At 49.3% G+C, this 22,257-nt stretch overlaps 1 protein-coding gene and 1 long non-coding RNA gene across 3 annotated transcripts; both read right to left on the bottom strand.

The window, feature by feature from the left end:
* Nucleotides 1-1,116: 1,116 nt before the first annotated feature.
* Nucleotides 1,117-3,284, bottom strand: LOC125538516 (glycine, alanine and asparagine-rich protein-like). Of its 2 annotated transcripts, none has more exons than XM_048701809.1 (4): nt 2,890-3,284; nt 2,698-2,778; nt 2,561-2,608; nt 1,117-2,463 (listed from the first exon to the last, which is right to left on the bottom strand). In XM_048701809.1, the coding sequence occupies exons 1-4, from the start codon at nt 3,201-3,203 to the stop codon at nt 1,230-1,232; spliced, it is 1,677 nt and encodes a 558-aa protein (XP_048557766.1). In that variant the 5' UTR covers nt 3,204-3,284; the 3' UTR covers nt 1,117-1,229. The 2 variants fall into 2 exon arrangements, with proteins under 2 accessions (XP_048557766.1, XP_048557760.1); XM_048701803.1 differs by having other exon boundaries at nt 1,117-2,466; nt 2,890-3,283.
* Nucleotides 3,285-9,112: 5,828 nt separating this feature from the next.
* On the bottom strand, nt 9,113-11,702 carry LOC125528349. Its single transcript, XR_007292372.1, has 3 exons — nt 11,481-11,702; nt 11,034-11,318; nt 9,113-9,611 (listed from the first exon to the last, which is right to left on the bottom strand). It is a non-coding gene; the product is annotated as an uncharacterized LOC125528349 (long non-coding RNA).
* Nucleotides 11,703-22,257: the final 10,555 nt, after the last annotated feature.

Here is a 22,257-nt window from a genome sequence, read left to right as displayed (position 1 = left end):
GATACTACCTAGCTAATGGTATATATGTGTGTGTGTGTGTGTGTGTGTGTGTGTGTGTGTGTGTGTGTGAAGACAATCCTCATAGGCCTACATTTGTGAAGACAATCTTCGAGCCCACAGAGAGAAGAGGGCTAGGTTTGCCAAAGAACGAGAGAGTACTAGGAAGGATGTGGAGCGTGTTTTTGGTGTGCTCCAATCTCGATGGGCTATTGTTCGACACCCTGCTAAATGTTGGAGCGGTGACACTTTGTGAGAGGTGATGCCTGCTTGTGTGATCATGCACAACATGATCGTAGAGGATAAGCGTGATGACAGCATCTGTTAACCAAGGGTGTAAACGCTGAGGCTGAGAGTGGACCGGCAAAGTTTGCACAAATTCATTCATTTTATCATGAAATGCATGATTGAATAACTCTCATTCAACTTTAAGAAGATTTGGTTGAGCATACGTGAACTCATATTAGGAAACCAATAGTTGTATCTATTCTTTTTCTTTTTCTTCCAATGTATTTGCTATAATTTTAAATTTATTGGTTGTAACTATGTGTTCTTTATTTATTTGGTTGTAACTATGTGACTTATTTGTTTAGTAATGTGCAACGTTTTGTCCCTCAAGATCATTCATTTGTTTATTTGGTTGTAAATGACAATATGATTAAAAAGAAGAAGCATGACGAACCAATGGGTCATCCAGTTGGGCGTCATGGATAGAGAAAACGGACAAGACGAGGACGCCATCCCATCTGGCAAACCGAACGGATAAAAAACGGACAAATTCCATGTCCGTTTGGGTCGACCCGGTTGGATTGCCCTTAAACCTGGCGCGGGTGTCCCTGTTTACTTTTGTTTTCTTTCTGAACTTGGGGTTACTGTAGATTCATCCCATCTCGTTTATATACTGTATAATACACTCTTTGTCTTCTTGCAGTTCGCCAATTTCGGATTTGAAGATATATACACTCTATGTCCTAGTTACTATATCTGACAGCTACAACAGGACTTTGATTCCGGATTTGCTAATAGATTTATCTCAGCATTTGGATAGGCCCAGTTAGTTTCCCGCCGTGCACAAATAATATTAAAACACAACACTGTTCAGCATTTTGTCTCATCAAATGCAGTTATCAATTTATAATCTATAAGTAAAGGAAAATGTCACAGCAAACATCAACCCTTCATCATTCAATTTAGTGACAAATCATTCATCACTAGACGCAAAAACCCAGTTTCTAGAGGTCTGCACCGCGCTTGCTTACAAGACAGTATCTACCATGAGTAAAACTGGGGCTCCGGAAACATGTGTACCCTCCGGAGAATGCAGGGCGCCTCGCGGACAGATCTAACCATCCAAAGACCCTGCATGTCAAAGTGCTGTGCTTCCCCAGCAATGATATCACCGTGCCCAAACACATCCTGGGGTCTTGCAAAGTAGTGACTAACGCGATTTCCCACTCGAGACGCACCGACGAAGAGCTGAAGGGTTGGTGGGTACTGAAAGGGCTGGTAAATTTGTACCTGCGGCACCGAGAGGCGAGGCGCCGGCAGCTCGGAGAGTGGCACCGTGCAGTCCGGGCAGACGTGCTCCGGACAGCAAACCAGCCCACACTCCGAGCAGAAGAACAGGGCGTCGACGCCACAGCCTGCCCGTTGGCATCTGGCGAACGGAAGACGCTGTGGATAGGGTGGTTGGGGAGGCGGCGGACCGCCGGGGTCACCAGGGCCGCCTCCGCCGCCACAGGGGGTCCTCCTCCCCCACCACCCCCGCCGCCATCGGCCGGTCCTCCTCCTCCCACACCGCCTCCGCCGCCATCGGGTGCTGGCCCTCCACCACCGCATCCATCACCACCTCCAGCAGGTCCTCCTCCACTGCCTCCGGCAGGCCCTCCGCGACGGCAGCCCTCAACCCCTCCGGCGACAACGGAAACTGGGGGGCCGCATCTTACGAGAATCGAGCCGACGAAGAAGTCCTGGCCATTGAGCTCGCTGGCGAGGTCGGGGACATTGCGTGCGGGTGCGGCCTTGTCGCTCTTGACCGCCACCTTGGCGTGGCCCTCGGCCTTGGTCGCCGCCTTGGCGTGGCCCTCGCTCTCGCCCTTGGCCAGCTCGGCGTGGCCCTTGGCCTTGATCGACGCCTCGGCGTGGCCCTCGCTCTCGCCCTTGGCCAGCTCGGCGTGGCCCTCTGCCTTGATCCCCGCCTCGGCGTGGCCCTCGCTCTCGCCCTTGGTCAGCTCGGTTTGGCCCTTGGCCTGGATCACCGCCTCGGAGTCGCCCTTGATCGCGCCCTCGCTCGCGTCCTGGATCACCAGTTGGGCGTCTCCCTCGAACTTGACCGCCGGCTCGTCGACGGCCTTGGTTCCCACGTGCTGCACCTGAGGAGCCCTCCTAACGCCTCGTCCCCGGAGCTTGCCGTTCGTATGCTTGATAGCTTTAGGAGATTGGCCCCGCTGCTTCGCGTCCTTGTCGCTGCTGAGACAATTGGCATCAGCATCGCATTAACGAAATGAACACCCAAACGAGGCGAAATTGCACTGACAAAATAATTGTTCCTGAATTTGCTTACATGCTTGCAGTTGCAGCAGTCAGCACCGGAAACTCTCTCTCATAGTCGCTGTGGGCAAATCAGAGCACCTCGTTCATATTCAGCAGCATTAACAAACCAGACCAACCCAACCGTGAGATGGGGAATTGGCTTGTTACCTCGCACTCGCCAAGAGAGCGAACCGATTGAAGACGCCCAGTCCTCCGTGGAGAAGCGAGCGCGAGGTCGGATTCCCCTGTCTGCAGCAGCGCCGATTCGGTGCAGTCAACACCTCCAAAAGCGGCGATGCAGCGCACAAGAGCAACACGGCGCATGGAAACGCGTAGATCCGGGGCACGCACGAAACTTACCTGAACGCGGAGGCGTTCCGGTGGTCCGCCGGGGAGGTGACGCGCGCCTGGAGCCGGTGCGGTGGCGCGGCTGACTGGATCCCGTAGTGGAACTGGCCCAGGCCCCGCCGCGCAGACGGGCGTGGTGGGGAAGGTACTCGGGGCGCTCGCCGCGGCGGCGAAGGAGGAGAGGCTCCGCCGCGGCCGGCCGTGGAGCCGGAGGCGGGGCGGGGAGGCGGAGGTGTCGGAGTCGGAGTCGGCGGCCGCTGAGCGTCGAGCCTCTCGACCCAGTCGTGGAGGAACCAGTCGGCACGGCGGCGCATCGTCGACGCCATGGGGTGCTGTTTGGATTTGGATTGATGGGAGTGGAGCGTGGTGTGGGAGGAGGCGGCGGCGAGGAAAAGAGCGTCGTCCGGGGTGATGCGCCTTTTATAGGTAGGTGGTGCGCTCTGCGCAAATCTTTTCGAGCCTGTGTTTCGATTCTGCTCCCAGTTGCGTTTTCTTCTTTGCACATTTGCTGCACTGCACATAATTAATTTTACAGTAAAATTACATATTTATTCCGTGAGGATTTAAACGAGGCGATAGGATTTTTTTTTTGCATGGGATAGGATTTAGCTTTTTATTTACTGTAGGCGAAAGCATGGGACGGCCTGGTGTGGGACCGTAGGCGTCAGAACCTCACAGAGGTGGCGTGCTGACCTTCTTCTTCTTGTCCAAGAAACGAGGGAGGAGGGTCCCACCTCTCTCTCTCTCTGGTGCCGAGCAGATACTCCCGCCTTGGGGTTGTGGCACCGGGCCCGCAGGCCAGCAGCTATAGGCAGCTAGTGGCCGGGCATCCGCCTCCAATCATGAGTCGATCGGCGATGACCCAAGGGTTGGAAAGAGGGAATTGCACGAAGCACCACTTATTGGGGCTAGTGTTGCACAAAACACCTATTATACAGGTTTGTTATAGAAAGCATCACATATTGGTGTAATACATTACAGATAGGTTTAATCTAGTGTTTAGCTATATTAACATAATTTCAGACAAATGGATCCCGCTTGTAAGTCAATTCTAACCGGCTGATGCAAAGGAATGTGATTTTTATCCGTTTGGGTCGGCCGAGCAGACATGCATGTCCGGGTTTTTTGGGTCGGCTGGTGCACCCACCGTGGCCGACGCATTTGTCAGCGTGGTCTTAGAAAAACTAAATAAGCACAAAAAATATTTAAACTTAAAACATGAATATTAATAATACATGATTAAACATTAAAACCGTTGGCCAAAGTCCCCTTCAAACATAACTAAATATAATAAAACATAATAAAAACAAAAAGCCTAACAGCAGTTCTCGCCCACAGCCGTAAGCGTCATCCTCATCGTTGGAGCAGGTAAAGTCAAAGAACTTTGGCGGCTGTGCCCAGGGGAACGCTGTCTGGTAGGCCACGAGCGCGGCCTCCTCCGACGTCTGCTACTACGCCATGGCTGCCTGGCGCCGCTTGCCTCCTCCTGCTTCCGCCGCTCCTTCTCCTCCTCGCGCGGCTAGTGCTATCGGTGCTCCTCCTCTCCGCGCTCGTGTCGCATGCGGTGCTCTGACCAGTCCACTTCTCCTCTAGCGTGCGGCAGCGCCGCTGCTCAAGGTAGGCCGCCTCCTCCTCCGATGCACCGAGCCACACCAGTGGTGTGCCGACCCTCCCGCACGATGCCCTGCCACTGCGTATGTCTCGGTGACTGTGGGCGGTGCCGGCGTGGGTGTATGTGGTGCTGGTAGCGATGGCGGCGGCAGTGGCGGGTAGATGCAATTGCCGGCCACAGAGAGCTGGAGCGCCTCCTCCAGACCAAGTATGCAAGACTAGTCATATTATTTTGTGATGGTTGTATTGGCCACATGACAACTAGTTTGCTGTAGTGGCCATATAGCAAATACTTGGATGCTAAAATCTAATGGCAACAATATTTACCATGTTTTTGGTGCTAGTGATCACATGCCGAACTTGTTTCATTTAAATTTTGGTTTAAATTTTAACAATTTCAGAAAATATGAAAAATTCCAGTGAATTTCACATGTCTACAGTACCATTCTGGGAAAATTTTACCCCATTTGGATCAATGGGTTGAAGATAATGAAAGTTTTGGTTAGCCCGTACAATTTTTTGGTTCAATTTTTGACATTTTTCAGAAAAATGAGAAACAATTCCAATAAATACTACATGTATTCAATACTAATTTGAGAAAGTTTCGGCTCAATTGGACCACAAGTTTGGGAGATAATGACGATCTAATATGTTGGCTGATGTGACCGGTTTTTATTGCCACATGTGCACTTACAAGTGGGACCCATCTGTATAAAATTATGTCAATGTATCCAAACACTAGATTAGATCTAGTTGCAATGTATTACATCAATATGTGGTGTTTTCTGCAACAAATCCGTATAGTAGGTGTTCTGTGCAACACTAGCCCCAATAAGTGATGGATTATGCAATTCCCTCGGTTGGAAAGGAAGAAAGCCCAAAAAAAAAGAGACTGGAAACGAAAGGAAAGCCCGCGAGCCATTGACCGGACATGGAGTGCGCCAAGAATAAACGATTAATTGCTGCCCAATTCCGCAATTCGGAGGGGGTTATAATTAATTAATGGGAAACGTTTACAATCGGTGCGCCGGCGGAACGCTTGGCCGGTCGCTCGCGACGTGCGTCCCTGGTCCCACGCACCTTCTTTCCAGCCACTACCACGTGCCCTCATACCCGCCGCATAGATCTTATCCCTTCTTTCTCTCAAATCGCTCTCTCTCTCTCTCTTTCCTTCGTTCCCCACCTCCTTTTCTCCATTGCTCAGTACTGACGCCCAACCTTCACGGTCGGCGAACCACCTCCCCATCACTCCTTGTTGTGGCCACCCCCCTGCGATGCAAAGCCTCCTCTTCCTTCCTGAACCATGTCGTGGCGGAGTCGACGGGGTGCTGCTACGACCCCATGGGGACGGCTATGTTTTGGTGAGCTGCGGGTAGCTAGCGGCGGCGCTAGACCGGCGACGCCCAACGGCAAGAGCTGAGATCGCACGCTGCGGGGGTGCTGCAAGCCGAGGCTGTTGAGCTGGAACGGCGGCGATGCCCTGTCGCCACCGTTGGCTTTAGATGCTGGAACCGACCGATAGAGGAGCTGCAACCGGCCACGCCGGTAGCTGGAAACGGCAGACGCGGCCGGCGGTATGCTTGAACCTGCTGGCGGAGGAGCTGCAACCGGCCATGCCGTGGCGCCAGGGGAAGCTTCAATGGCGGATGCGCGGCGTCCGAGATGCTGCGACCAGTGCAAGGTGTTTGAATCCTGCAATTGGCTCGGCAGAGCTGCATCCGGTGCGCGGCTGTGCTGGAACGACAGTGTCGTCGTCCTACAATGGGCGGCGTGAGATGCTGGAACCAGCTCGGCCGCGAGCTGCAACCTGGCTGTCTAATGCTGGATCCGGCACACGTCTTAGCTGCAACCGGCTATGGTGAAGGTTATGACAGGCATCGGTGTTTTTTTGCTGTTGAGATTGATTTGCTGGAACCAGCGTTTCTTTTTGCTGGAACTAGCTAATATTTTCGCTACAAATCGACTACTGGAGTTTTCTGCTGCTGAGATTTTTGCTGAAACCATCATTAATTTTTGCTGGAACCGGTAAATCCTTTTGCTGCAACCGGCGATAGAAGAAGCTACTACCGAATAATTTTTTGCTACATCCATTTATGATTAGATGCGAGGATGACATTTTTGCTGCAACCGCCTCAATTTTTTGCTACTACCGAATAATTTTTTGCTACATCCATTCTCGAGGCCATGATGATTTTCAACTTAGATGCGACCGGCGACGGCGAGGACTCTTTTTTGATGCAACCAACGTCTTCATTTGCTACAACCATTTAACAAGAAGCTTCAAACCCACGACGGCCCGGCAGCAACAAATGCTACAAACCATGAACGGCAAAGGGCTACAACCATGAACGGCGAAAGCTGCAACCTGCGACGAAAAAAGCTTCAACCGGCGAAAAAAAAGTTGTAAACATCGTCGCGCACCGACGAGGAAAGCTCTCTCTATCATCTGGTTGAAGCTTTTTTTCATATAAGTTTGAAGCATTCTGTCAATGGTTGTATGTCTCCCTGATTTGCCTTGCTGTTTGAAGCCCCGCTTGAAGCTTTTTCCCTGGCGTGTGTGCCCCATAGGTGGGGGATGATCGAGAGCATGGGTGAAGCCGGCGACGAGGACGGCCGGTGAGGACTGAGCCCGCCACAAGGACGGTCGGCGAGGACGGCCAGCGAGGAACGCGACCAGCAGCGAGGACGGCTGGCGAGGAACGCGACCAGCGGCGAGAGGCGGCGACGTGAGAAGGACAGCTAGCCGGGGTGCCGGGGTGGGGGTGGGGGGAGAGCGCCGCTGCACGTTGACTCGCGTGAGAAGGTAGAAGAAGGTTGAGGACGAGAGGGGATCTGGCGGCTAAAGGGTGGGCAAATCTGACGGACAGGGTGCGACCGGCCCAAATTTAGGCCGGCGCACCGGCGCAGATCACTCGCCTTAATTAATACAGTAATAATTAAGAAAAAAGTAGCAAAGTGCCCTGCTGCGTGGGGGAGGTGTGCGCGCGCGCGGCGTGCCGTCCCGCACCGCAGATTCTCACCGGTGCGGCGCCTGGTGGAAAGGCAATGCGCCGTCGTTCGTCCTGTGTTCTTCGGCCAACTGCCCAGCAAGCCATGCCCACGCGACGCAAATCCCTCTGTTTTTTTCTTTGACTGGAAATATATACTCTTGTACTTCCTTCATCCGAAAAACTTGTCCTAACCTTGTCCCTCAAATGGATGCATCTAGCATTAATATGGTACTAAATACAACCACTTGAGGGACAATTTTTTTCCGGACAGAGTAAGCAGAATGTGATTTCGGTTGTTTTTTATTAGGCTTCCGATGATGGATTCAAAACTACACCATCTCTTTCGATGTATGGATAATAAAGGTATCGGTTTATATTAAAAATTTCCAGCGATACAAAACAAAGAAATTGCAATAGGGTCATCGGACAACCAAACAAACTCAGTCTTTAGCACGGGTCGCTACCGCTCCATCATCGGAGCATGTGGTTTGAAAGTCGTCATGCTAAGGTCCTGTTGGACCAATGCCACGGAGAAAAAGCCTCTATCATAGATGACTTGTATAGATCAAAGATCGCATACCCGAACCATCTCCTGGACAAAACTTTTACCATGTTTGTAATGGCAACACAAGAAACACTGATATGACTTAGAGAGAGCATGAACCACCTGAGAGTGATTTGTGGTGGCAAGGAGTCTCCCACATAGGAAAAAAGGTCGCAATCTTTGCCATCATCACCGTCGAAACCGAAAACCGTGGGCAACCAAATACCTAATTAAGACACCTAGACAATTTAATATAATGCACTTGGAAATAAGGTCATAGGGTTTCCCTTCGAACCTCATGCTGTCGACGAAGCATCCAACGAAGGTGAGGAAGCTCCAGCGATGTTGGAATCCAATGTGCGTACTTGCTCCTCTCATTGGGTCCTATGGCGGGCGGCTAGGGTTTCACATGAAGTTCTTTCTGGCGGTCCAACCACAATATCTCGAAACTAAGTGCTTGTAGATACGAACAGCTCGACAAATGGTGCACATTGTTTTTGCACTAGTGGCTGGGGCGCCACCTGGTGGCGCCTTTTAAGGCGGTCATGTGCGCACTTGTATTGTTTGAGTCCCTCGGCTCATCCGATGTGTCCATTTTACATAGCAGCACAACCTTGTCATGTACAGCTCCAATGATATCTTTATGTTTTGACTATGAGATGTAAAGACTCAGGCATGATGAAAAGAATAAAAGTAGCATGAATACCTTGAATTTTGAAAGTTTGGCTTACGCATAAACATTTTAAAATCACAAGATCAGAGTAATAAACAGAATCCTGTTAACATTTAGTCTTTGTGGTTGTCCACCACTAATATACATGCACACGCTAGCGAAGGACACAAAAGGAAGCACCTCAACATGCAAGGTTATTTGCAAAAATAGTACTGATTTCTCGATTAAGCTTAAGTGGGAGTCTTTGTAGCACAAAATGAGAAAGATTGCACAAGTGTGGAATTAACAAAGAATATACTTCAGTTATAAGACAACACGTAAGTTTTGTGTGATCTAACTTGAGGACAACAGATTACATGTCAAAAAAGGTTACGAGCTTCGACAACTCACCTTCACCATTGTTCCTAACACTGCATCAGTGTAATCAATCATTAGATCAGAATACAAATTGAGACCTGCTTCTCTGCAGACGCCTTGTTCTTATTCAACATGAATGAATATATACAAGTCACTTGCATGATAAGATAGAAATGGGTAACAACTAACAATAACAATAATATCTTCTCCCAGTAAGTGGATCCTATTAAACTAAACTAAAATGTTAGTAGTGTTTCATCCAGACGGTATTGCTCTACTTAAAGCATACAAATCGACAAGTACAAGCACCTTGTCAATTGACAGATATCTCAGTACGGACAACCCAGGCATATCTCTGACAAAGTTACTTGTTTAAACGAAACATGCGGAAAACTACATAAGGGGTTCATGAATTTACATAACCATGTATTTATTGCCCAGTGCTTGCCTTTTCTTGTCAACACCACCTCCTCAGGTAAGTCGAATAGCTGAACCATCCTCAATACCTCCCCGTCCTGAACCATAACAGCTTGTGCAATGTTCAGCAATTATCTTCCCACTGCCATCACAATTTAAGCAAGAAGATATGTAACAACAAGATGTAGTAATTAAAGTGTCATACATCAAAAGAAACTAACTAAAGTGTACATTCTGAACTTCATGAAAGAGAGGACTTTGTTTCCTAACAAATCTTCCTGGAAGAATTTTAACAAAACAAAAATCATACCATTTTAGTTACTTTAGAGGCTGCAGTTGTTATACATTGAAATCGAGATTATTCCCATTTAAAAATTTAGAATCTAAATTCTGAGAAGTTAGCATACAGTGTTACTATTATAGTTAGGTGTTGATTTGAGCAGAATAATCAGCAAAGTATAACTAACAGAGACAAGTTTGGTTAAAATTCAACTTTAAAAGTATAAACAGGACAGATTTGATATCTGCCAAATCATTAATCAACTCTGCTCGTACACTGGATGGCATTTTTATTTTGAACACAAATCTGCAAAAAAAAAAAGAGCTGAGAATGATTCATTTAGTAACCAAGATGCTATCTGCTCAATATTAATAACAGAAGAGCCCTCAATTGACCTTCTTCTCAAAAACACTAAGAACTCTACATGAATATGAACAAATAGCATTATCATCGGCTGATTGATCTGACCCACATGCCACAGTAAGCAAAAGAGCTTAACACGGGGGAATAGGTGTTAGCCTTGTTGAAATCTACATACCCCAGGATTGGCATCATTTCTGTACGAGCAGAGACAGGATAGGCGCTCATGCAAAGAACCAGTGAAATGTGCATCTTGTTTTTTTACACATTATCTAAGAATACATCCACCGGTGCTTCACCCTTCGGGACATTCTGGCTATGTCATAGGACAAATCTTGCAACAGATCAATCAAAGAAAGGTCCATGACAACAAGACATTCTGACACTCAAATAATAAGTGTTCATATAGAAGCATGTGAATCACTAAGGATGGTTAATATCCTAAGACAGGTTGTGGCCTATGTTGGTTATTAAAAAAAGGCATCAGACCAATATTAGTTGTGTGGAACTAATTGGAAGGTATCTTTAGTCAGGGTTACAAAACAAATATTCAAGTTTATAAAAGACAGCAGACTAATATTAGTTGTCTGGAACCAATTGGATGGTATCTTGAAATCAAGGACACAAAACAAATGTTCAATTTTACAAGGAGAGGCGCCAGCAATGATGACTGCATAAGTGAGCCATCAGTATCCTAGAGACATGCAGAACTAATGGTCAGTAATCGCCCTAGTTCACCTGGCAATCAGTCAGCTTGTGTACACACAAATTCAGGCAAAATCCAAATATTCTCGGTCTAGAAAATACAGCGCATTTCCACTCTGAATTGAACAAATTGTAGACTATCTTCCCTTGATTCCAAATTACCCGCCGAGATTACACAAACTGTAAAGGGGAATAGGAACAGGCTTTCAGCCAACTCACCAGTACTTGACGGCCTTGCACTGTTTGCACCTAAACGTCGTTGGCCCGAAGCACACCGCGCGGACGCCGGCTGCGGCCGGTGGAGGCGTCAGCGCCTCCACGACCTCCTCCTCCCGTGGCGTCCACATCGGCGCCTCCGGCACCTCCGCCACGTGCAGCACGCAGGGAACAGCTCGGAGCAGTACGCGAGCACCGACTCCCGCTCCGCCAGGTCGGATTCCTCGGCTGCGAGGCGTCGCACCTCCTCCCTTCGCTCCGCGCCGTGCCGCAGCAGCAGCGTCATCACTAGCACCACGATATTAGCCGAACCTTTAATTTCAGTATCTTATGAAATCATGAAACGAACTCTTTTGGGGTATCAAGACAAGTGGAATCAAATCTTCAGAACACAAGAAGTATGACAAGTAATCAGCAGTGATTCACATCAAAATTGCATAATATCCTCACCTGCTACTGGCTCCTCCCCTCTACATCACCACCCGGGGCAACTGCCGCCACCACCGCCGCTATGGCCATCTTCTGGATCCCGGCCAGCGGCAGCGACCTTGTGGCGGCTGCTCCGCCTCCTTGTCTCTAGATACAACTTGGGAGTCGTGGAGTGTGGAGGAATCGGTGTGGAGTTCCTTCGTAGGGAAGGAAACGAGACGAAGGCACAGTGAAATCGATGTGCACACCACCAGCCCTCGACATCTACCTCGCTTCGTTTTTTTTTCTCTCGTCAACACAGTAACAGGGACACGTGGACGGCGCGGTTACTCCCTCTTGATGCACACCTTATTGTTTTGGATAGTAAAAAAGAATCTCAAAAAGGAGGATCACCCCCCTGCCTCTGCATCGAGCGATGCATACAATTTGTTTTTTAGATGTAGAAAATAAATATATTCTTGTAAACTGTCCATCGAATAATAAACCATATGACCCGGATTTGGTAGGCACGACAAATCTGACGCTTTTAAGGCAATTTTATATTGGTGAGATAACGACAAATTTGGTCTCAAAGCACGGAAAATTCTGACCAGATAATAAACTCAGACAGATTTGCCGTGTTCGGCAACTAAATGTGTCATCCTCGGCGAACGTATTTAGCCATGAAGAACATCAGATTTGACATGTCTAAAAAATTGACATTCGATGAATATTCGAGTATGTAATTAATACAATAGCCTAACTTGTAAATTGTTGAAAGACAAACACGTAGGGAAGGAGAAAATGCCTTTTGATCGGATTTGCAATGGGCGTGGAACAGTGAGGAGGGCGTCCGCCGTGCGTGCACTTTGAGCAAAAGTAGAGCTCATAGAATGGACGAGAATTATTAATTTGGAAATGGAGCAGAAAGGGTGCGTAGGTGAGGTCCCCGCACCGCAGATTCTCTCTGCTGCATCCCTTGCCGATGGAAAGTGGGGGGTCCGCCAGTCCGTAGGTCGGGTTCTGACGGCCAGCCACACTGCAGCCCGGGCCGTGCAGGTGCAGGGCATCGATCGATCAACCACGGGCGACGTGCCTCGCGGCGTAGCCATGTGGTACTGGATGGATCGGCGCAACGCGTGACACACCCGGCTGCTCCAGCATGACAGCATGGAACCACCCGGCACCTGAGCACTCACCGGCGATGACCGGAACGACAAGAGCGCCCGCTGCTGCATCCCTAGCCTTCCCGTCTTCTGCTACGGCGGCAACACAATGCAATCAAAGGGGAACTAGCAGGAACTAACCAACATTAGCGTGATACCGTGGCACTTTATTTATTACAATTATATATGTATATATAAAGCTAAAATAAAAATATTTATCAAATCCATATTTTAAAAATTTTGTGGTTGTCATATGTGCTTGAAAAAACATCCAGTTGAGAGTTGACAAACATCTAGGAGTACTTATAGTTCAGTACTTCTAATCTAAACATCTTCGGAAGTCTTTTTCTTTCCATTTAATTAGCCGGCGCCATGTGCTAGCCGGGAGCAGCGCAGCAGCACACCATTTGCATTTTCATTTGCATTTGCATGGTCAATCGATTCTCAAATGGCCCTGACTTGGGTTTGCTGCTAACCTTTTGTTCTGCTGCTAACTTTACCTTAACCTGGGTTTGCAAATATTGCTAAAGTGTTCCTCAGCAAAATTTGGTCTTCATATTTCTGCATTTCTATCCTCAGACAAGGTTGGCTGACTGCTCAGGCTGAATTTGAAGTGAGCTGCAATATGGGCAAATTATGCTTAACCAATTGATGTTTAGATGAGAAAAAACAACTACGTACAAGAATAAGCAAGATTATCTGTAGAAATGTGTTGCAGGGAGACAACTGTACGTACTACCAATGTTATGTTAGGGCATCTCCAGCCGTTGGCCCCCAGGGAGCGTCTAAAAGCGCCGTCTGGGGGTGAGCCGGCGCAAAAAATGGTCCTGGGGGCGAGTCGGTCCCCAGCCGTCGGCCCCCAGGGCCGCCCCAGGCGCGTATTAAAAAACAAAAAAAAGAAAGTTCGGCGAAGTTATGATAAAACTAGTTAAATTTCGGCCCAACATGGCAAATTTCGGCGAAATTCGTCCAAACATTACATTAATCTAATCTAAAAAAAATGAAAGGGGGAAGTCGTCGCCGCCATCGTCGTCGTCGGCCTTCTCCTCTTTGACGCGGGCGCCCCTGCTGGACCCCTGGCCGGCGTCGCCATGGCGAACAGGCGGCGGCGCGTACTCGTCGTCGTCGTTGCTGTCGCACAAGACGACGACCCTACCTTCCTCGCGGCCGCGTCGGCGCTCCTCGAAGCGGCGTAGGGCGGCGCACTGGCGCTCCTTCTCCTTCTCGCGGCGCGCCTTCTCCATCGCAATGGAGTCCTGGCGCGCCCATTCGAGGGCGGCGTCGTCGTCGGCGGCGAACTCGGCCTTCACCGGCGCCAGACCCGGCTCCGTCTTCACCGGCGCCAGACCCGGCTCCGTCTTCGGCTTGACGAAGCGCTCGGGGAGAGAGGAAGGGCTGGACGGCGGCGAGGGGCGGGGCTGGTGTGGGCGCAGGTGAGCGGAGGCCGCCGGCTTTTATAGCCGGGCCGCGCCGTGTGTACGTGTGCGAGGGAGTGGAGGCGTCGGCGCGCCGTCCCGTGAACGCGCCGCCCGTGAGGAATCAATGGCAAGGCTGACCGGCGGCAGCCTTGCCATTGATTTCCCGCGGGAACCGAGGCCGTTGGGGGAAGACGAGGCGCCGAGTCGCTGACGCGGCTGGCCCGCGTCTTTTTCGCGCCAAAACAGCTCGCCCCGGCGCCCCCGGGCGCCCCCCAGCGCGCCGGGTTCGGCCTGGGTCCGCCGACGCTGTTTTTGGCAAGCCGGCGAAAATCGGGCTCCTGAAGACGCGACTGGGCTGTTTTTTCGGCGCCGGCGTGAAAAAATCGCCTGGGAAGGCCTTCCTGGGAGCGCGGCTGGAGATGCCCTTACCAAACTAAACTAGGGAAGGGCGGTGTTTGCTCTTTGGCAGATGAAGACGAGCTAGCCTAGCAGATAGGGGAGCAGAGCAAACTAGTGAACTGATGAACAGAGTACCTTGTGCAGAACTGGCTTCTACTCCTTACTACACTGAACAGCAGATAGGGGAGCAGAGCATGAGAAATCCCTGAAGCAAACCCGGATGAAAAACCAAGAAAGCACCCCCCCCCCCCCCCCCCCCCCCCCCCCAGATAGGCTTGCTCTGACAGACAGTCAGACATACATGATCAGTAGCGAAAAGCGTCCACAAACTGAAACTGTCAACCCTGAATCTGTCTATCTATCTTTTTTTCCCTTCAACTCTGATGACGCACGCACTTCAAGCTCAACTCCCAGGAACCCATGCTCGACCCACAGTTTTCCGGAATCAATTTCTTGATCCGAATTGCAACTCCTTTGAAATCGGAATCACCCTTTCTGCACCAATCACACGAGGCCGACAAACGCTATGGCTTTGCATGCGGCAAACGCGTGCGATGGATCATCAAGCAAACGACGACGTCTCACCTATACCTGGCCATCTGTCGGCCCGGGCCGGGCCAAGCAAAGCCCGACGCAAAAAATCCAGGTCCGAGCCTGGCCCGGCCTTCGGGCCTAAAAATCAGGCTTGAGCCTGGCCCATCACGCTAAAAGCCCGCCGGGCTTCTTCCTTTAAATGGTAAAAATGATGGGCCTGGGCCTGGCCCGGCCGACGGGCTCAAAATCTAGGCCCAGGCCCGGCCTGTGGGCATGGTCGGGTCGGGCTTTTTGGGCCGGGTCGGGTCCGTCCGGGTCGGGCTGCCTATGGTCAGGACTAGTCTCACCTGCCGCCGAGGCAGGACACGTCCTGGCGGCGCCGACAGCCGGCGTGGTGCAAGCCTGCTCCATCCGCGCCGCGTAGTTGAGGCTAAGGGCGACGCGGGCAAGGTTGCGCTCGATGTCGACGAGGTCGTCCACGTTCGGGAGACCGGGGTGGTAAACGGGTGGAGGAGGGCAGGATGCCACGGCACCAGTCGATGGCCACGCACACGTTCGCCGTGTACGGGGAAGCGGTCTGGAACGGAGCCTGGCCACCGCGGCATTAGGGCATCTCCAGCCGTTCGGCCCCCCAGGACGCCTAAAAATCGCCCCCTGGGGGCGCGCCGGCGCTAACCCGCGCACTGGGGGCGTGATGCCCCCCAGTCGCGGCGCCCATGTTTTTAAAAAAAAATTCAAATACGGCGCAAACACGACTGAAATTTAACGCAAACATCGGCGAATTCGTTCAAACTTAAACATATTTTACAAAAAAAGAAAAAAACTTTGGCGGGCTACCCCCGCCGTCCCCCTCGCCGCCCGCCTCGCCGCTCGCCCACGCGGTTTACATGCCGAGGAGGCGGGAGAACCGCGTGTAGTCGCCGCCGTCGTTGTCGTCGTCGCCGCCCCCGCCCCCGCCTGCGCCTCCATCGTCCCTGCTGCATCCCTTCCCCGGTTGGCGCGGCGGGTTGGACGGTCCGGGGGCATCATCGTCGTCGTCGCTGTCGAGGACCACGACGCCGTGCTCGTCCTCGCGCCCACGCTTGCGGGCGGCGATCTCCTCCAGGGCCCGGCGCTGCCGGACCATCTCGTCGCGGAGGTAGTCGTCCCGCGCCCACCGCAGGGCGTCCTCGTCGGAGATGCCGCGCCGGGCTATCTCCTCGTACTCCGCGGGGAGGCCGCGCTCCGGCTTGGGCTTGACGAGGACGAAGCGGCCGGTGGGCGGGGAGGCGTTGGCGCCGCCGATGCGGACGCCGGAGCTGCGCGTGCGGGCACTGACCGGCGTGCCCTGGGGCTCCGGCTTGACGGGGCGGAGGCAGGGCGAGCCGCCGGACGACGAGGAGCTTTGGCATTGATTCGCCGCGGGAAACGAGGCGATGAGGACGACGAAGGGGCGAGAAGAGAGCCGTGTCGCTGACGCGGCGGGCCCGCGGCTTTTTCACGCCCGGCTCCCACGGGCGCCCCCCAGCGCGCCGGGTTCGGCCTGGGTCCGCCGGCGCTGTTTTCGGCCCAGCCCGGCGAAAATCGGGCTCCTGGGGGCGCGACTGGGCCGATTTTTCGGCGCCGGCGCAAGAAAAACGCCTGGGGAGGCCTTCCTGGGGGCACGGCTGGAGATGCCCTTAGCGGCGCAGCGAGGTGCTGGGTCGAGGCGCCGGAGGAATAGGCCGGCAGCATGTAGAGTGCGGCCAAGTTGAGAAAGCCTGCTGCGTGCCTGAGCGCCTCTGACATGGTGACGGCCACATCTTCTGGGCGACCGATGTATGCCGTTGCCGCAGACACGCCTGGGACTGCGGCGGCGACCAACTGAAATACAATCCTATAGTATGTGATACTAGAAACGAGTAATTGGGAAAAAATAGTAATTGGAAGAAAAAAACTACCACATTTGGGGTATCGGTCCAGAAAGGTGGCGTACGGTCGGACCTGGTCGCACCACGTCAAAGCGGCCCACTCTCCCGAGCTCACCCACTCACTTCCAGCTTCCTCCTCGCCTGTCATCTCCTTCTCCTCGCACCCGTCGAGCCGCAAGCCATGCTGCGATGCCTTCGTGGAACGATGGCGGAGAGGGCACGGATGATAAACATAGTACTCCTAGAGGACCAACAACAACTTCAAAACATGGACATGAGACCTCAAACATACTCCGATATACCGTATCATCATTAAACCTATTAAGGAGCGCTAGAATGATGACCAACCAGCTATGCCACGTGGCGCGTGTTGGTTGGTCATGGTAAGAAAGTTTTTGATTTTTGTTAGTTTTTGCTAAATGGATGTGAGACTTTTCAGAAAAGTTTATCTTGGCCTTTTATTTTTCTTTTTAAGATGGATATGATGTCCACATGATGTGAGAATGTCTTTTGTAATTTCGAGATGAAGATGCCTATTAAGGAGCACTAGAATGGTGGCCAACCAGCTACGCCATGTGGCGCATACTGGTTGGTCACGATGAGAAGTTTTTTTTGTTTTTTCTAAAAGGTTGTGAGACTTTTCACAAAAGTTTTTCTTGACCTTTTCTTTTTCCTTTTGAGATGGATGTGATGTCCACGTGACGCGAGAATGTTTTTTGTAATTTCGAGATGAAGGTGAGGTGCGCATAGCTTCCTCTCAAGCGGCTCGCAATGGCAGGCCCCAATCACTAGTTCACAGCAAAGGCTGCACCGGGTTTTGCTGGGCATGGAGCATTGAACCGCCATCGCGTGAATGACCAAGTATAATGTTGGCGTGACTTGAAGTCTTTAGGTAATAGAAGATCTCCACAACGGTGACATTTGGTCTTTAAGTTTAAGTTTTCACTCTCAATCAATCTGAGCTACTGCTAGAATACAAATATAGGCCATGAGGCGTGCTTCGGTACACCCCTCTCACAAAATATATAAAGGGTAATATAGACATTTCACATATTGTATCAATTTTGTATGTATACGCCACATATGAGTTGTTAATTACAGGCTTTGTCCTGGGCTCGGCCCATTTACATTTTTTTCCCATTTTTATGGTTAAAAAATAATGCACTAGCTGAGATTCAAACCTAATACTGCCAGGTTATTTCTCAACACAGTTGCCAACTAGTATACATAAGCTGTTGTGTGCAAACTACCACTTCTTTTACCTCTTGGTGTCTACAGTTCCGATTTAGATCCGCATGGTTTTTCTGTCCTATTTTTTTTTGGTTTTTTACGCATGGTTTCTGCTCGGTTTTTTCTCCTTCTTTTTCCATTATCGTTTTATATTTATTTTAACTTTTCTTTGAAAAAATCGTGAAACATTTTCCAAACAGCAAACAATTTCCAGATTTGTGAACATTTTCCAAAAGTGATTTTTTAAAACAGGCAACTAGGCGACGGCATCGACCCAAGAGTTTGCGGATTAAAAAATCAGTACAAAAGTTGCATGACAACTTTGATAAATGTTAAATGTGGAGGATTGCATCACGTTTTATTTTATTTTATTTTCGTTTATGCTCACAAATATTCTAAAAACATATATTCAAAAATATTTTACCTAATGCTTTTGAAAGGTATGTTAACCAAGCATTTGAAAAATGTTAATTATGTATAAAGGAAATGTTTCTCATGTATATAAAAAATGTTTACAAAAAATATATAATGTGTTTGGTAAAGCTGAAAATGTATTTCAAAAAGTCCCCAAGCATTTAAAATATGTTAAAAAAGTATTTCAAAAAATTTAATCAAGTAATTGAAATAAATATGTATATTAAAAAAGACAAGTTTTTATTAAAAAATATTAAGGTATCATTTGAAAATATTAAATGTGTATAGAACAAACTGTTAACCATGTACTCCCTGTGTACCATAATATATGACATTTTAGCAGTTCAAAGCGAACTACTAAAACCTCATATATTATTGTACGGAGGGAGTATTAAAAACTGTTGATCTTGATTAATTAATTTTTAACATCTATTACAAAAAGTATTAGATATATAGCAAAAATGTGTATAGAAAATAATGAAAACCGAGAGAAAACAAAAAACCGTTGAAAAACGAGAAAGAACCAAACAAAGCCGAAGAAGAAAAGAAAAAAATCTGGTGAAAACCTAGAAAGAAACAAAGAAAACCGTAGAACAACAAAGAAAAGAGAAATAAAAAACAAGGGTAATGCAATGACACGTAGCTAATGCAGATAAAGGAACTAGTCTTCTAGAACTTGACACCTAGGGTCATAGGAGTAAACCTTTGTCGCGAAGCAAGTGCTTGCTAGTAGCAATGAGAATCTTCTTCCCCGACTCGCAATTGCCAATAGTGCCAATAACCTTGACAACCTGTGGCTCACCTAATTCTCTTTTGATGTGCCCGGACAAATCGATTCGATGATTAAGCGACCAATCACCAGAGCCATAATCCAGCAGTCCCCAAATCTCTAGGGCACTACCATGGGGGATTCTTTCTCGAAGGTTCCGGACAGTACACACTTGGTCATTCATCACAACCAGGTGCTCTCCTTTTGACTGGACTAGGGGCGCAGTTGCACTATTGATCCCAAGAACGGTGGTGAACGGATGCATCCAAAGGTCTCCTCTGCGACAGAGAAGGATATGACAGCAACTCTTGATCTTCTGCCGATAAGAGAGGGATTGATTAACCGGTACAGGAATCCGTTGGCAAACACATCCTGTGTTCTATTCATCGTTGCATGATCAACTGTAGAAACTGCAGCCATGGTCCATCTGAAGGGTACTCGTCCAGTCGCCGGTCTCCAGCAATCAGCTCCCGGTGTGTACACATCACACCTGAGTGCCTCGTACTCATGGGATACCCATTTATCAACCTCACGACCTTGTACTCCCTTGTCCGGGCGGTAAATTTGACAAATCTGACCTATAGACGAAATCAAATCACAAAATGACCTGTCCGTTAAACTATTTCACGCAGCTGACCCGTGGCGCCTAGCTCTCAGGCGCTGCACTAGTGCAACGTCCGGGAGCTAGGCGCTGCACTGTATAATGTGGCGCCTAGCTCTCAAGCGCTGCACACTGTTTTAGTAATTTTCGGGTATGACGCTGGCCGTGTAGCGCCTATCTGTGAGGCGTTGCACAGTGTAGTGTGACGCCGTCGTTACGGGCGCTACACAAAAAGATCAAGCGTGTGAAATAGTTTCACGGTCAGTTCATTCCGTGATTTGATTTCATCTATAGGTCAGATTTGTCAAATTTGCCTGTCCGGGCATCAAATCCCACTATCCCAGTCCAGCAGTGGAAGGGATCACGGTAAGGTGGCAGACGCGTGACTGCTCGTGTGGACGCATTGCAAATATAGTAAGCTAGCGCGGTTAAAGCATAGAGAAGGGTGAGGCCACAACATGGTGAGGGCATCAGTACTTCCACAGAGTTGGGGCGTGCAGAGTCAATGCTGAAAAGTAAATCATCTCTTAGGCCTGACGGTGAGTACGAGTAAACTGTGGCAGAGTCCAACTTTTCTGTGGGTGAGACCACCAGTAGGTTTGGTGCCGGTGGCAGCACCTTAGAGGTTGCCATGTGGAGGCTGCGGAAATCGGAGGAGAATAGTGCAGCCCTTTATTAGAGTATTATGGCTTCTCTAACTTTTCTTCCTAATGTTAGAAGACCCAGTTCCGTGGCAGACGGCGTGGAAGCGGAGAATGGATTTGACACGGAGCCGAAGTAGCACCTCCAACATCATGTCATCAGGAAGCAACTGTGCACAAAGAGCTAGAAGGGCCTTCTTCCTCTTGTTGCTTGGCAACGCCTGTGCTGTAACCTTCGCAGCCTCGCCGCAGGATGGCATGACACGTTTTCTCTTGCTGCTACCCATCATCTCAACACCAATTTGTGCTGCTCCAATCAATATTACTAATCCAGCAAGATGTTCTGCAGTGAAATACACATATTCGAATAATACGAGTGTTAGTATAGTGAACCCCAATGCATTTTTTTTCGGAAGTAGACAGAACTTAACCCCAAATTTTGTTTAAATAATATAACCTGACTGCCATTAGTACTTCCTCTGTTCATAAGTATAAGATGTTTTGGATATTTTAATATGAACTACAAACGCACTGAAATGGGTGAACAAACACACTAAAATATGTCTGTATATGTATATCTGATTCAGAAAAAAGAATTAGAAAATCTTATAATAGTTGTGAACGGATGGAGTACTATATTAGCTGAGCACGCTGCAGGAATCGCATGCATTTTGGACAGTAAGAGTAACTCCAACGAAGGGACCCAAACGGACACGGATTTTATCCGTTCAGGTCGCTCGCCCGTCTAGCGGACACGCGAGGACGATGGATACACCCAACACAAAGACATGCGGCGGACCCATTTGCTGCCTTTGCGGCTGGTTCCGCCGGCAAAGCAAGCGCCCGTGCAGCTCAAGTAGGAAGCAGCGGGGCTAGAGTGGCCGGGCGCGGCCCGGAGCGCACCAGAAGCTCGAGAGCGGGCACGGCCAGGAGCACCCAGGAGCACGGCGAGGGGGTCCTATTATCGCCTATCAATATTTTGAAAAAGGAGACAAAACATTTCTCTGAGTTGTCTACCATTGTTATAAAGTTGCCTATTACCAAAATCAGGGGTCTTGTCCAGATGCATGTCATTTTTGTTTAACTCAGTGAGTTTTTTTGTAGTCAATAGATTGGCAGTTATGTGTATTATGGGGGACAAAGCACTCGCTTGGATTTGCAAGAAGAGTTGTGTCGAGTCGTAATGCAGTTGCTTGGTTTGGTATGGAGACAAAGCAGTCGCTTGGATTTGATAGAAGAGTTGCAACGTGTCATAATGTAGTCGCTTAGTTTGGTAGGACAGTTGCTTGGTTTTGCTTGGACAGTTTTGCAGGTGTTTTTGATAATGTAGTCGCTTGGATTTGCTAGGACAGTTGCTTGCTTTTGTTAGGCTTTTGCTAGAATAGGCAAGTAATTTGCAAAGTTAGGTAACTCAGTAGTAACGGTAGGAAACTATTTTACCAATAGCAGGCAACTGGGCATCAATGGTAGGCAATTTCATAGTATTTGTAGACAACTGAGTATCAACTATAGGCAACTGATCATTAACGATTGGACACTAAGCAACCATGATACGCAAGTTGGGATAATTTTAAAAAAATTCGTAGGTACACATAATGCAGCGAACTTGCTTGTATGTAGCACTAAAGGTGACTCAGTTTTGTCAGATTTCTCGTTTTTACACACCTAGGCCAAAAAGAATAAGTTGGTTCACTGTAGTGTTAAAGTTGCCTCCATTACATCCAAAGTTACTCACCCAGAAAGATCGACGAAACTTAT

This window comes from Triticum urartu, chromosome 1 (genome assembly GCF_003073215.2).
Source record: "Triticum urartu cultivar G1812 chromosome 1, Tu2.1, whole genome shotgun sequence".
Lineage (NCBI taxonomy): Eukaryota > Viridiplantae > Streptophyta > Magnoliopsida > Poales > Poaceae > Triticum > Triticum urartu.
The sequence above is the reverse complement of the archived record's forward strand: the minus strand, read 5'-3'. Positions and strand labels throughout refer to the sequence as shown.

What these genes read in the sequence shown, in the direction of transcription:
- LOC125538516 (XM_048701803.1), bottom strand. Translation starts at nt 3,203, where the DNA reads ATGGCGTCGACGATGCGCCGCCGTGCCGACTGGTTCCTCCACGACTGG. An exon ending in GCTCTCTTGGCGAGTGCGAG is followed by an intron (nt 2,609 to 2,697) that starts GTAACAAGCCAA and finishes ATTTGCCCACAG; the next exon opens with CGACTATGAGAGAGAGTTTC. An exon ending in ACTGCTGCAACTGCAAGCAT is followed by an intron (nt 2,467 to 2,560) that starts GTAAGCAAATTC and finishes CAATTGTCTCAG; the next exon opens with CAGCGACAAGGACGCGAAGC.